The sequence below is a fragment of the Carassius auratus genome, chromosome 41 (genome assembly GCF_003368295.1).
Source record: "Carassius auratus strain Wakin chromosome 41, ASM336829v1, whole genome shotgun sequence".
Taxonomy (NCBI): Eukaryota; Metazoa; Chordata; class Actinopteri; order Cypriniformes; family Cyprinidae; genus Carassius; species Carassius auratus.
In genome coordinates, this window is record NC_039283.1 from 6,894,952 (window position 1) to 6,911,422 (window position 16,471).

Consider the following 16,471-nt stretch of genomic DNA (forward strand, 5'->3'; position numbering starts at 1 on the left):
ATATATATGAACAAATCCCTCTGTAAAAACCTTCAGAATATAGACAGGAATAAAAATGTCAAGTTTGGTGTGTGTAAGTGCTACTGAAGTGGAGATTTATGGGTCAGTGTTGAAGAAAAAACCCATTTTGAGAAAACGGCCTTTAAAAATATGTATTGTAATTGAAATCTATTGACACAAACAGATAAAGTTAGGGGTGCGCATCTCGTCAGTAAAGCCGGTTCTCTAATCAGTGGTTAATTCCATCAGGTGCCTGATTTCACATAGAGCAGCTGTTACTACACAGAGCCATTGTTAATAGAGAAGATGCGCAAATCCACTTCATTTTCAGCGTTTTTTGGCGCATCTTCTCAATTAACAATGGCTCTGTGTAGTAACAGCTGCTCTATGTGAAATCACGCACCTGATGGAATTAACCGCTGATTAGAGAACCGGCTTTACTGACGAGATACGCATTAATGATCGGCCGATCATGATCGGAGCACCCCTAGATAAAGTGCTATAAAAGAAACACTTAACAGTGTCCTTTGGATGTTTTCCCTCCACTAGTTTGAAAAAGCACTTTATGAAAAACCAAAAAGCCCAAAATCTCAAAATTGACAGGTGCTTGAAAAAACAGTGTTTTTGCCTGCAGTGTCTCAGCTTAAAGGCAGCTGAGCACGCCCTTGCCTCCCTGAACTTCTCGACCACCGTCAAATAACTCCGACACGGATGCACGCACTGTTTAAACGCCTTGCTAGTGGATGCCATGATAAACAAAGAAAGATCGCTCTTACCGTGGTCATTTCTCAGATGCACGCTTCAAACAAAACAGTCAATGAAGACGAAGAAGATAAATGACGTGCTCTCAAGTCGCTTATTTATAGTCGCGCCGGTAGTGACGTCAGAGGCTGTCGCCGGCCAAAGCGTTGCCGTTTTTTCAAAGTATGCTTCAGACACAGGTCACGACGAGGTGTTCCCCAAAGTGACCCCCTAAGAGGACGCAGTTCGAAGTTCCCTCGAAAGGGAACTATCTACGGCTGCAGTACAGATCAAGTCTAGTATGAATCCTCCCAGAGAGAAGAAGAACTATGTAATAGTTGGAACTGGTGCAGTGAAGAACATACATGCAGTGACAACTAAGCTGGTGAGTGTGTTTGTGACAAAGCTTGCTCCTGACCTAGACTCAGAGACTCTGGTTAAATATTTAAAAGAACAACTTTCCAGAGATGTAACTTGTCAGAAGATTGGCACTGAGTATACTCACTACAGCTCCTTCAAAGTTACAGCTGAATGCAAGGAAGTAGCAGAGATGTATGCACCACAGCTGTGGCCAGAAGGGACCTATGTAAGGCGCTTCTATGAAAATCGCAAGCCTAGGGCTGCAGTAGGGGCAGGTATTAAAGCACCACTTTATTTACAAATGGGTGCGCCTGAGTCAAAGGTGTCCAATGCATGTTAAACAATGATAAACTGCTATGAGAGTTGTGTATTATAATTCCCGTGGTCTGTAGCTTGGGCAGGATACTGGAGCGAGAGCCCAACGCACTGTTATTGACAAGCTTTTTGAGAATGCTGATGTGGTGTGTTTGCAAGAGACTTTTTTAGCTATTCAAGATCTGGATAAAATTAACTCGGTGCATAATGATTTCCATGGGGCAGGGGAATCCACGACAGACCTAAATACCAGAATTCTGTGTGGTAGGATCCAAGGAGGTGTAGCCATATTCTGGCACAAGAAATTTGACCCTTTTGTCACTGTGATCAGGTTAGATGTAGACTGGTGCTTAGGAATTAAGGTGGTACATAATAAGAATGTTTTTATAATCTTAAAGGGGGGGTGAAATGCTCGTTTTCACTCAATATCCTGTTAATCTTGAGTACATATAGAGTAGTACTGCATCCTTCATAAATCCAAAAAGTCTTTAGTTTTATTATATTCATAAGAGAAAGATAGTCTGTACCGATTTTTGCCGGAAAAACACGACCGACTGGAGGCGTGGCGTGTGGGCGGAGCTAAAGAATCACGAGCGCGAATAGGCTTTTGCGTTGAGAGCATGTGGAAGCTGTGACATTACCGTGAGGGGAAAACCCATCATCCAAAACAAACCATGGCTTACAGTCAGATTCAGACGTTTATTTATGATCCAGAATCAGATCCAGAGGCTGAAACTGAACGAAAGCAGCAGCAGCAACGACTCGCTCCGAGCGGGGCTCGAACCCGGGTCTCTGGCATGGGAGGGGACGCACTAACAAGGAGGCAGAGATATTTGAAGCAGTTTTACTCACCGCCTGCGGTTCCAACACACGATCGTGACCCTTTTTCCTTGGGATTGCATCATCCTTAAGAAATAAACGATACGCAAATCCGTCGTCAAACAGGTCCTTGTGAACAAGCAACTTCGAAATGCAGGGAACAAACAAAAACACTTGCACAACTCCGTTGATGCTCTGTAAAAATAAACTCCATCCACTGGTCCCTTTATGCTGTTTTTTTTTTTGGTAATCTGTGCAGGGTTGTCTTGCCCTGGCAACCAAAAACACACTTCTTTTGTGACTTTTCGCGACGCTCTCACTCTGATCAGTTAATGTCTCTGCTCTGCTATACGGGAGCGCGCGCTCTTCCGGCAGACGCGCCCTTAGCACCCATATAAGGAAATTCCGCTCCATCTAACGTCACACAGAGCCATACTCGAAAAAAACTTTCCGAAACTTGTGACAAACCGGAAGGAGTATTTTGGGAACAAAAATACTCCTTCAAATGTACAACTTAATTTTTGAAACTTTGTCCATGTTTAGCATGGGAATCCAACTCTTTAACAGTGTAAAAAACTCAGTATGCATGAAATAGCATTTCACCCCCCCTTTAACAGGATATTGAGTGAAAACGAGCATTTCACCCCCCCTTTAAAGGTTCTTACATAAGGGAAAGTGAATATACATCCATATTTGTCTTGGGGGATCTGAATGCTGATATATCAGATATTAATTCACTTTTTGGTCAACACTTGACACAATTTTGCAAAGATAACATGGTTATTTTGTCCACTAAGGAATTACTGCCAGCTGATACCTATACACATGTGAGTGAAGCTTGACATACTACATCCTGGTTGGAACACTGTATATCTACAGCTGATGCACATGATTGTATAAAGGAGGCTGAGATCCTGTATGGTCTGGCTACAGCAGACCATATTCCTGTCTCTATGTTCATAAATGTTAAGGGTCTACCTGAGCTTGTTGTAGTGACAGCCATAAATCAGATGAGATACTAGACTGGGCAAGGCTTACAGAAGACGACCGGCAATATTACAAGTTACTGACTGATGTGCACTTGAGAAATATTGAAGTACCTGTTGATGCAATTATGTGTGTGGATAGCAGATGTAAGAATGTAAGTCACAATAATGACCTTTTTGCAATGTATGATAGATTTGTGAACTGTTTAATTGATGGAAGTGAAACACTAAGAAGTAAAGTAGGGAAACAACATATTGTAAGACCAGGGTGAAATTAATGTCCATGAAGTTCATATTGAGGCAAGAGATGCATTTAGAAGATGGGTCTTAGCAGGCAAACCTAGGCATGGCCCAGTCTGTGAGTACAAGGTACGGTTTAATGCTAGGTTCAAATATGCTGTGCGTTTTAAAAAAGAAACGAGCAGACTATGAGGGCAAACTCCATGGCGAGAAAGCTACAAACTAATAATGTTTATGAGTTCTGGAAGGAAGTGAAAGTGGTTAACAACAGCAAGATGTCACTGCCTTCTAGTATTGATGGTATCACTGAACCTGAAAACATTGCAGAGCGGTGGAGGAGACACTATGAGAACATTTTTAACTGTGTGAAGAGTGATGTATTTAATATAGGTGAGATACCTTACAGTGATGGTGTAGTCATCAGGCCGGAGGAAGTATGTTATGCTATTGACAAACTTAAAATGAATAAAACCTGTGGCCGGAACAGAATAACAGCAGAACATCTGAAATATGCTAGTCAAAGTCTCTCAGTTTTACTTGCTCTATGCTTTTCTGGGTTAATAATGCATGGCATACTTCCTGGATCCATGTTATCTGTCTTGTTAGTGCCTGTAGTTAAAAATAAGACTGAAAAATAAATTAAATAAATAAATAAATTAACGAGTATAGATAACTATAGACCTATTTCAATTGCAAGTGTACTATCCAAGGTACTAGAGGGGATCCTTATGGATAGGCTTGCAGAATAATCAGTTTGGCTTTAAGAACAAGCATGGAACTGAACTGTGTATTTATGCACTTAAAGAAAGTGTCCATAGGTATAGATCACGCAATAGCACAGTTTTTATGTGTTTCCTGGATGCATCAAAGGCTTTTAATCGTATCAATTATGGTAATCTGTTTGGTAAACTACATGACCGTGGTGTCCCCTCTTACCTAATCAGGATACTGCAGTTCTGGTACTCTCACCAAACTATGCAAGTCAGGTGGGGAATGAGTTTGTCAACACCCTTCTATGTCTCCAATGGAGTGCGGCAGGGCGGAATTCCGTCTCCGCTGCTATTCAATCTGTACATGGATAATTTATCTAGGGAGCTAAAGGGATGTAGAACTGGCTGCCTGGTCTCCCTCCAGTGCTGGCCTGCAGCAACTTTTTGGAATATGCTCTCAATATGCACATGTTTGATATAAAATTTAACACAATGAAGAGTGTGGTACTGATTGCCAGAACCAAGGAGGATATGAAGGGTGTCTATCCTTCTTTCTCTTTGGCAAGTGAACCACTAGAGGTTGTAAAGAAAATTTAATATTTGGGACATGTGATAAGAGACGACCTCTGTGATGATGATGATGTGCAGCGTCAGTGTGGAAAACTGTATGGGCAGGCAAACCTCCTGGCACGTAAATTCCACATGTGTACACCTGATGTTAAAATCTTACTCTTCAAACCCCACTGCACTCCATTGGATACTGCCCACCTGTGGTGTAATTTTAGTCTGTCGAAAATGAAAAAGTGGCTTATAATGATGCACTGAGAAGTGTGCTTAAAATTCCTAGGTGTAGTGCCAGTGAAATGTTTGTGTCTAATACTGTGCCCACTTTTAATGCGGTTTTAAGAAATCTTATGTATAGATTCATGTGCAGACTAACAGGATCTAAGAATATGATTATTGCGTCCATGGCTGGATGCTGCACAGGTGTCAGGAGCTATGGGCGAAGAGGACATGTCTCCCAGCAGCCAGCTATCACCAAAGGCCCAGGGTGGCCAAAACTTTCTCTTCCTCTGTAGGGAGAGGAGGAACTGAACTGATACCCCATCAGTCTTGTTTGCTTCCCCCTTACGTGCCGCAGCCATCCGATTATTTTTTCACACTTGTGAAGTTCCTCCACTTATTCCTGACGACTTCTGTGCTTTGTTCATATCCATAGCCAGCATAATTTTTTTTTTTTTTGAGTGATTTCTGCCCAGATTTTGTTCATTTTTGTAATGCTATTTTTCAGCTTTGAAAACACATGGCAGGAGATGGCAAGGAGACTTAAATAGGAAAGATTAAGCAAAATAACCAACAGGTGTCCACAACAGTAAATCACAATTTTTTCAAAACCCATCTTTATTAAATTGTGGTTAAGTACCCTATCAGTATTAAATAAGAAATAGTATTTATGTGAAATTGTGAAATTATTGACATTAAGATCAGAAAAGAGCAAATTTTTTCCTCTGTGTGTGTATATAATGTATTGCAGAACAAATGAATCATTCGTTATTACTGGACTCCTACATAACGTCAATTCAAAAGCGTAATTCAAGTCGAAGAAAACATAAATGAAAATGAAAATGAAAAATCGATCATTGCATTAGTTCAGTCAGGCCACGTTAGTCACGCTTGCATCAGCTCACAGTCAGCTATTCCTGACGTGTACCATTCTAGTCTTGACACCTATCACATGCGGTCTATTTTAATTCCCATTCTTCAGTGTCTCTTCCATTGCATCGCTGCTTGCAATTAACTCCCTCCTCCAACCCCAACTCCACCAACTGAACCTGTAATCCGATCTAACTTTGTTCTTTCTTTACAGTCTCTTCATTGGAAGCAGTCTTTGTCACATTTTGTTTACAGCTCATGTAATTGTGAATTGTAATTATGTATGCTTATAATGGTTATGTTCTGTACCCCAGGGGGGTTTGTCTTGCTGCTCTCCCCGCTCTCTCCAAGCATGGCTGCATGGACAGGCGTGTGGAGTATTGCCCAGAACAAAACCATACCGCCAATACTAACTGTATACAATTATAATTGTCATAAATATACTTGACGGAAGTAGTCCTGATTGTATAGCTTGGTTTATAGGAGGTGAGCGGGGCACAAAGTAACACCTTTTGACTTTTTCAGTTTGTGTGGATCCACATGGGGTATATATAAACATATATATATATATATATATATATATATATATATTAAAAAAAATGTCGCCGTTAATCTATTCTCAAAGTTGGGTTGAGAGCTGGGTCTATACTAAGCAAGCTATGATGACTTTCACCTTGATATTTTAGAGCGGATGTATACCTAGCCAAATTTGTAGGGGGCACGAACGAGTATTTAAACCTACTGTGAAATTACAACATCAAACGTGACGTGCTAACACGATGTGCACGCAGAGAGAGAGCCGCGTATAACGGACAGCAACACTGAACCATGCTCTCTTCTGCGAAGTTCTCCTCGAAGTCCCTCCTGCACTTGAACGAACAAATACAAATCGCAGTTTGAATAAACAAAAAGATGTAAAAGAGCCCAATTCAGCACCGCGGTGTTCTGTTGTTCAGGGATGTGTATTATATTGGATGCGTTCATCGTCTCTTAAAGTGACCGCGCCTAATTTAGCTACTGGCTGCTGTAATGTTAATCCAAGAAGATGAAAGAAAATCACTCACTGCTCTTGACTGAATTACTTTGTAGTTTTAACAAGAATTAATGCACAGTCAAACCAAAAATTATTCAGACACCAGATAAAATTTTTGATATATTTGACTAGTAGGTACAGGACACTATAATAAATTTATGTAAGTGCGTATAGGAAAATTAAGTGAACTGTGACATATTATACCCAAATAATATTCATGAACTACTAGTGAAATTGTTAAAAAAAATTGTATATCAAAAATTATTCAGCACCTTATAAAGCACCATGTATTGCTTATGTGTTTTGTTTTGTTTTTTTGGTTTTTTTTTTGAGTTCCTTTTCACACCACAGTCTGAACAAAATTAAGCATTGCTTGGCAATTGTTGAACAAAGTATTGATGGTAGTGTAAATATTGTCATAATAACAGTTGTCTGTAGTTTTGGTTGAATGTAATCCATTACATACATTTCTATCAAACTTATGACATTATCAAGACAAATTTGTTCTGCCACAGCTTCACTCTAAGTTCTTGGCATATTTTAGAACCATTTTACAAGTGATAGCAAATAAACTGTAATAATGTGAGAAATATAAATAAATAAATTTTGGTTTGATTGTATATTTCATTTTTACATTGAAGACTATCTAGTGCTATTTTACATTTAATTATTCAGTTTCTGTACCTTGACACCTACAAACTTGAAAAAAAAACTTAAATATTGTGTAAATAGCACAAATAAATAAAAACGAATGAACATACAAATTAAACAATTTCAAAACCCGTTGGAACAACCTTCACCGGGGCCCCGGTGACCCCAGCTACAGCCCTGAGTGCAGAAGCAGCAAGGACTCATACTCATTGTGCTTTCACACAGGATGCGTTTGCAGTCCGCTACTGGGTACATAAACGATTGATCACCTGGACGCACTGACGGACCACAACCATGTAAACGCTGGAATCTGTTAACATGGGAGCGTATAAAAATACGAAACGCATACACACTGAAGACGGATTATGTGTGAAACAGGCGTAAGGTTGTTTGCACCTTGTGCAATGTGGAATTAGTTTACAGCTTTCTCAAGCAGTTTGTGATGCATTTTGGAAACAGGAGACGAGCCCGTGGTCTAAAGCACCACCTGGCTTGAGAAACCGGTTCTAAAAGACTTACTTTTAGTCATTATTTTATTTGGGTAGCACACTCATTATGAATGTTTTCGGGAAATCAAATGAGCCATTTTAATCTAGATTAACTCCAAGATTACAATGAGATTAATCTAGATTAAAAAAATAATATATGCTTATATATTAAAATGTATATATATATATATATATATATATATATATATATATATATATATATATCCACAGTAATTTTACACTATATAATGTATAAATATGTCGCTTTGTTACATAATAACAGTTTATAAGTGTTTCTTTATTTTCCCTAAAAAAATGGAGGTGAAATATGACAACATGCCCCATAGACGTTGACCCTATGACTAAAATGCTATCTGATCGAATGAAAAAAATCTAGATTACAAACTAAAATATTTATATTAAAACCAATGCTTGGCGTCGGGGACTCGACATGCTTTACATGTTTCGAAATTCTACACATTAGACATTGACTGTCATACTTTATTCATGTGTTTCTCATTGCATCTCATTAAAATTCATCAAAGTAGCCTAAATAGTGTAAATTACATTGCTAATGTCAAAGCCCCATCTGCGCAAGTGAAATTTAAAACTGTTTAGTGTCTTCTGCTAGTCATCACAGCATTAAAAAATGATCTGAACTGATAAATAACAGATAGGAGATTCAAATAATAGCAGATTTGTCTCATTATATAAGAATAAAGAAAACTGAGATGAAAAATCTACTTAAACCATAATTGTAATTTTATTATGGTAAAATAAATGTTCAGTGATATCTTCAAAATATTATTGAATTTTGGCACAGATTTGTTTCCGCATAATGTTGATATTGTTACTAATAAATATTCAAACCACTTGTGTTACAACTAATTGCGGTACTTTGTGCCTCATGCTCCCCCTACGTCGGCAGGAGTGCGAGGTGCACGCATCAAAAATTACGCGAATATTGATGGTTTTCCCATTAAAGTAAAAGACCATTTCTTAAACCAGAGAAGGTGAACAAGTTTGTATTCTTGTGGAAAAACAAAACAAAACATGCAAGCATTGTCACCGGCAGCATTTAGTTTTACTTTTATTTTAGTTTGTTTTTTTTTCATTTTGAAAAGCATATCTTTGCTGTTTACCTCACGTTATTCAACTTGAATTGCAGCTCCCCATCAGTGAAGTGAATAAACATTAATCTATTCCATACATAGCTACAACTCAATACCCTTTTTCTTCCTCAATACTCACACACTCAGCTCCATGCCTCTCCCCCATGAAATGGCTGCCCACTGCTCCGGGTGTGTGTGTGTGTGTGTGTGTATTCTTGTGACCATCGTGCGCTTCTACACCCAGATATCCAGCAAAGTAATTTCTTACCCAATTTTAGTACTGATCAATCGTCAAACTTATTAAAATAATGTTAGAATCAAATAAAATTGACATCAACGAAAAATCATAAGATCTGAAATGTCATGTTGCACTAATTTAAACACTTTTTGTGTCATGACGTAATTATTAAAGAAAATCATAATGCATTAATTATGTATGGCCCATACAGTTGATATAGTTTTGTCATTAATGTGCTAAAAGTATCATTTCTAAAAAATGAGTGAAAAAAAATTATAATTCTTAGGGGCATAAGGCAGGAAGCGATGCAAAGAAGAGGAGCAGATAAAATATCATAGAGATAAAAATCACAAGTAAATGACTGTGTATTAGCCCGTGATGTTTATTTTGAAATAGCCTTTTTAGAACATCTTAACTGACAACACTGACACCATGGAATATATCTGCTTGAGTTAACTGCTTATTTAATTTAATTTTATTTTATTTAGACTAAATGTAAGCTTCTGTTAGGTTGTTTTAATATCAAATCTATAATCTATAATCTGCCAAGTGCACCAACAAAGCGATGGATGCTATTTACACTAAGTACAAATACTGTAGCTATAGATGATATTTGGGGAAGTCGTGGCCTAGTGGTTAGAGAGTTTGACTCCTAACCCTAGAGTTTGAGTCTTGGGCCAGCAATACCACAACTGAGGTGCCCCTGAGCAAGATACTGAACCCCCTAACTGCTCCCTGGGCACAGAGCATAAATGGCTGTCCACTGCTCCGGGTGTGTGTTCACAATGTGTGTGTTCACTGCTCTGTGTGTGTGCACTTTGGATGGGTTAAATGCTGAGCACGAATTCTGAGTATATCATTGGCTGTATGTCATTTACTTTATTTACACTATGTTAAAATAGCAGGATTTACTTATTCCAAATAGTGGCAATTATCTGAAACCTCGGTATTGTAGTATATTATAAAACAGTATGCAATAATACACTAACTGTAATTTTTTACATTTAAACTATTAAAGCCATATAAGAATACTTTTTCAACTTTTTGATTATATCCTTAATTTTCATTAAAAATAAATGCTTTTCTGATATGATTTAAAATTGGAAAAGCGAGAAAAAAGTTTGAACCCGGCCCCGGGTCAATCGCATCAAAATGAGTAGAACACACATTTTGCTATCTGCACCACTAGAGCTGACAATTAGAGTCTGTCTTTTATAATTTTGACTAGCTGAATCAAGTTGGTGGGTTAGTGTCAACAGCCTCTGACTCTATGTACTTAGTGCACACTCTGCTAAGTGCACTCAGTAGGGAAGTCGTGGCTTAGTGGTTAGAGTGTTTGACTCCTATCCCTAGGGTTGTGGGTTTGAATCTTGGTCCAGCAATACCACAATTTAGGTACCCTTGAACAAGGCAACAAACCCCCAACTGCTCCCCGGAGGCCGCAGCATAAATGGCTGTCCACTGCTCCGGGTGTTTATGGTTTGTGTGTGTTGTTCACTGCTCTGTGTGTGCACTTTGGATGGGTTAAATGCAGAGCACAAATTCTGAGTATGGATCACCATACTTGGCTGAATGTCACGTCACTAAAGAAATTGTATTTTACTTATTTGGGTTTGGTTGACCCAGTAAACACACAATTTAAATACAAAATTATATGGCATGGATTAGATATAGGGCCAAAATCAAAGTTTTTGTTTTTTTGATGCATCCTGATGGATAGACATTTTATATATTATGCATTTTGCAAATTTGGTTGAATAATGTAGGCCTGTTGTCCACTATGATGATTGCACATCACATCTATCATTTAGGACTTATAAGCATGTTTTAAATCATTCATCTTTCATTGTTTGTTACTGATTAACTGATTATAAAAAAAAAATTATGAATTAACAAATTAATTAATAATAATTTAGAAAAAGTGTCAATACAATTTTCTTGTAAATGCTTTAGTTGGAACTGTACTGTATGTTTAACAGGCTAATCATTGTTTCAGAAATTGTGTTGTTAAAAGTTTTATCAATAGGATTTAAATGAATGATGAACTATGATCGAGTATTGTAGAGTTCTGTACTAATTTACCACTTGCTTGTGAAAATAATACCAATTATTACTGAACCCATATATATCCATCATAAAACCCATCAATACACGTTCAAATGATATAAGTAAATATAAGAGATAGACATACATTTAAATATATATATTTTATAAAAACAGAAACAAATAGCCTATAAACATACAACATTTTTTTATACATGTTGTTTTAATGAATGTGGCGTGCATATGTGAATATTATACGTCACCTTATATAAAATGCAACATATGTAGAAATATCACTCTTTAAGGCAATATATATATCATACTGTATGTTATATTTCCTAATGAGAATTTAAAACACACAAAATTACATAATTTATATAAAGAGGCTCACCAAAACACGACAATATCCACAGGGACCCATATAAGCCACGAGAAATCATCATGATCGAGCTCTGAGGTTGTTTTTGATCTGTCACGAGCTGCAGCTCAACTCATCTGAACTATTATCTACACACAGTTCTCAGTTAATGATAAACAGCAGTTATAGATAGCAGAGTATTGACTTCGCCACCTAGTGCTGGATATTACCACAAGCCTTACATGCCATTTACTGTAAATTAAGATACCATTTTGAAATCAATATTTCATGTTACTGATATTTTTGATGCAGTAATGTTACCTAAATGTTTTATTTGACTGAACACATGCTATAGTCTGTTTCCCACAAAAAAAATTAAATAAATTAGGGTTACCAACTTCAGCAAAGTAAAAAAAAAAGAACAATATTGGTTCTTAATTAAAATAAGGGACTGTGTAAAGGACACTCAACATTAATGTTCTGTACTACATAGTGCATGTAATTTCAGTCTGTGCACAAATGAGGAGGAGTGCATGTTGTCTTTATTATTTAACATCTGTATACAACTGTCATGTAATATGTAATGAAAGGTAGCTTTTAACTTCTTGTTTTATGAAAAGGTGAATCCCTGCCATGGCTTACTGTAATTATGAGATTCCAACGTTTCTTGTAGAACTCGTAATTACAACCTGAAAATTGACCACCACAGATTCACCAGAACAAACCCCTGAGTCAGGATAGAAATAAAAGTGAAAAGTTTGGTGTATAAAAGTGCTACTAAATTGGAGATTTCTGGCTCAGTGCGGTAAAGTAATATAGGGCAATAAAATAAAAACCTGAATGTTTATCCTTGTTTCCTTTCCACTTTTCAGAAACAACACATCACAGAAACATTTAGTCATTTAGCAGATGCTTTTATCCAAAGCGACTAACAAATGGGGATAATGGAAGCAATCAAAATCAATATGATATGCAAATGCTATAACAAGTCTCAGTTAGCTTAAAATTATTAAAATGAAATGGGGCAAAGTTAAAGGGGTTTTAATAATAAACAATGTCATGTGAATAGCAAATCAAATTAATTTCTCAGACAAGACTTCGAAACCAGGTCAATAAAATGATTTTAGTTAACCACAAGACCTTAACTGATTTTCAAAAAATACAACAGCCTTGATGATAGATTTTATATTGAAAACCTCAGCAGATTACAGCAATGACTGGGATGTTAAAGTTTAACTAATTTAATTTTTTTTCAGTTGTGTTATGACACCATTTTTAACGTTAACAATTAACATATAAAATAAATATAATACATACATTATAAAGAAGAGAACAGTAGTTATATCACCTTTTTGGAAAAGATCCTGAACGATATAATTAGAAAATCAGATTGACACAAACACATGGATTTTGTGTTTTCACCGTTTCCGCCTTTTTTAGTGGTTGTCATGGTTACTGATTTGATTATGTTATTTTGTTCAGGTGTGTCTTGTTATTATCCTCGTTAGGTCTGTGTTTTTAAGTTCCTGTCTGTTCAGTTTGAGCTTGTCGGGTCTCGTCAGTTACGTGTATCACCAGTTTTCCCTTGTTTTATTGAACTATCTGTGGCTTTATTAAAGACTTCTTGTCTTCATCTTGGCTTCATCTGTTTATCGACACAGCTCCGTGACACAGATAATATAACTTCCATAGAAATAATGGACACAAAAATGTGATTATTAAAACTCACTATTTACAAAGAGAAGGAAATAAAAGGTGAATTTAGTCATGAATGTAACTTGTTTTTCATAAACCACTCTCACTTATTTTATTTGTCCAGTACAAGGAAGAATGAATGAGGATGTGTCTTCTAATATCTGTGAATTTAAAACATCATTTGACATAAAGACAGAAGAGATCAAAATTACATTTTAAACTGAAATACTGTAAACATGTATTTTCTGTATTTGTGTTGGGAGAAAATCTATAGAATAAATGTAATTATTGTCAAATATGTTAAGCAGAAGAGACTGAACTATACTCTTATTCATAAGAAAGCATAATCAAGGCAAAGTATTGAATAAATTAACACAGATGGTGGGAATTATAAAGAACAGATATTAAATATGCTTTCTACTGTGTGCATTATACTTAACTTATCTAAACATATATGAGTTAAATGCAGTGAATGCTTTATATGGATTGCAAATTGCTTTATTATTATTATTATGAGAGGTGATCTAAAGACATGGGCCCGTATTCATAAAGAATCTTAATGCAAAAAGTAGCTCCTAGTGACAAAATTCTAAGAAAATTCTTAGAAATGTGGGCGTTTACTCTTAAAATTAAAGAAAAAATCCTAGTAAAGAAAAAAGTAATTCAGAAAGTCTCTTAACCCTTAAAAGAGGTCTTAAGGTCAAACTTGTTAGGAGCACGGATGAGGACTTTTAAGAGGCTTAAGAGTTTCTTTAGCAGAGGAGAAAATGGCAGAGAGACGAAGAGGCAGAAGAAATGTGTTGCAAACAATGGATGACAGTGAGTTAATAAGACGGTATAGATTAGATAGTGTCTATCACATTTTCTTACTGTTTTAAGTAAACGTTTTAATCATTTTAAAAGTTTTAGAATTGCTTGTTTTATTTTTGTTATTATTTTTCTTCATGATTATTTTACTTTCTTTTATGTAAAAGACTTTTTTACTTTCTTTTATGTAAAGTAATCACTACATTACGATATTTGGCCACTGGGAAAATGCAACAATGCAATATGATGATTTGGGTCTGTCACAACCTTCTGTAAGCAGAGTCATCGCACAAACAATTACAGCACTTTCAGAACATCTTATTGTCATGATTCTGCCCTCGTGTCCTTGATTTTTCCTAGTCTTGAGGCAGGATCATGACAGACCCGTGTTTTGTGTACAAGCACATGGCCTTGCCTTTGGGCCATGTGCTTGTGTTGTCTCGTTCCCTTGCCCCGCCCCCCTTGTTAACCTAGTCGTGTCTTGATTGTCCCATTTGTGCCACCTGTCGTGTCTTGATTGTTCCCCCTATTTAGATCTCCTAGTGTGCTCTGTCTTGCGTCGGTTCATTGAGATTTGTTCCCCAAGAATTGTGATTGTGATTGTGATTGTGATTGTGATTGTGATTGTGATTGTGATTGTGATTGTGATTGTGATTGTGATTGTGATTGTGATTGTGATAATACCCTGGTAACCCCTTTAAGATACTGTGTCCTGTATACCGTGAGTGTTTATTTGTAGTCAGTGTTCTCTAGTTTTGAGTCTTTGTTTATCTTGCCTTATCAGTCCTGTTTAGTTATTTTTGTATCTGCCCAAGTCCTTGTTTTCCCCCTCGTGGGTTTTTATTTTCCCCTTTTTGTAAATAAACCTGTTTGTGTTGTAAATCCTGTCTGCACCTGAGTTCCTCCTTGCCAAGACCCTGACACTTATTGTGTCGCAGTTCATTTCGTTTCCACTGGACATTGCCTCAAAAAAACTGCATTTATGAATATAGCGGCTTATAGGTGCCCACAAGCAGAGGGAATGAACCGTTAATAGTTTGTGTTATACGCTCCCATGTCTGCTTGTCCTGTGCTGTGACACCCGGCCCAAATTATCCTTTAAGAATGGCCTTGTGTTCATCCACTAACTGCGCTAACAGTAGACACTGTTCCTCTGTTCCGCCCTTCTTGGTTTTGATTCCATGTTTGATACATTAAAACCAACATTCAAACTGCCACTTAAATAGGACAGCAATCACTGTAATTAGAAAGAGTGGAACAATTTTTATCATTCTAAGCCAATCAAATACCTTATAGGAAATTAAAAGTATGTTAAATAAAAAAAAGGATTAATATACACATATATAATGTGTATGTGTGTGTGAGAGAGAGAGAGAGAACGGTCAAATAGGAAAAATACGCATGTAAATTCAAAGTGAGAATTAGAATAGACCCTGTCGACAACCAACCAATCACAGTCTTCAAAAGATTGTGTCATACATAGCAACGGGGTCAACCCCGCCTCCTCACTAAGATGAAAGTTTTTGTCTTTTCCTTACTCAGAGTTGCTCTCAGATCGATCCTGAATCGCTCTTAAGCTAAGACTCCTACGTAAAAGTTTTTAAGCTAAATTAAGAGTTTTCTGAGAGGATTCTTAGAATCTTTATGAATACGGGCCCTGATCTTTAAGGGGATATGGATTTTATGAACACTGGGATGCAGGGTCTGTCTAATCACAGTTATTAGCCAATCAGTGCAATAATGTACAGTAAGTGCTATATCTCTAAGTGACGCTGTAATCCAAGTGATAATAGTAGACTGGATGACCTTCTTTTTAAAAGTAAATGTTTAATTTTTAGGTGTTTGTATGTATTAATTATCACATGCTATAATAAAACAAGTAGACCTTTACTCATTGTCTGTGGTTCAGAATTTGGTGTGGGTGTTGACTAGATGAGTCTGAAATTGTGTCCCAGTCCACCTCTGATGACCAGAATAAAATGTCACTTCCTCATGTCTTTTACCTGAGTGAAGTTATGTATCGGTCTAAAGATGATTTTATTCATGAATGTGGCTCTTGTTTTTCATTACCCACTATCAGTTTTATCTTCTTTTATTGGTTCATGTGAAAAAAGAATGAGGAACTATTTCATGCAGGGGGTCAATAGTATAGTATGGTATATTTATGCATTATAAATAAATATAAATATAATTAATATGTAAATGTAAAAACACTAGCCAAA

General features: G+C 36.8%; 1 protein-coding gene across 1 annotated transcript in view; it reads right to left on the minus strand.

Annotated features, from left to right (window-relative positions):
* The window catches only part of LOC113059977 (carcinoembryonic antigen-related cell adhesion molecule 20-like), a 30,028-nt gene extending 18,097 nt beyond the window's left edge, over positions 1-11,931 (minus strand). Inside the window, exon 1 of the mRNA XM_026228716.1 lies at positions 11,781-11,931. Within this exon, the coding sequence (XP_026084501.1) occupies positions 11,781-11,832 (52 nt within the window). The 5' untranslated portion in view covers positions 11,833-11,931. The remainder of the gene's footprint in view (positions 1-11,780) is intronic.
* Between the last annotated feature and the right edge of the window lie 4,540 nt (positions 11,932-16,471).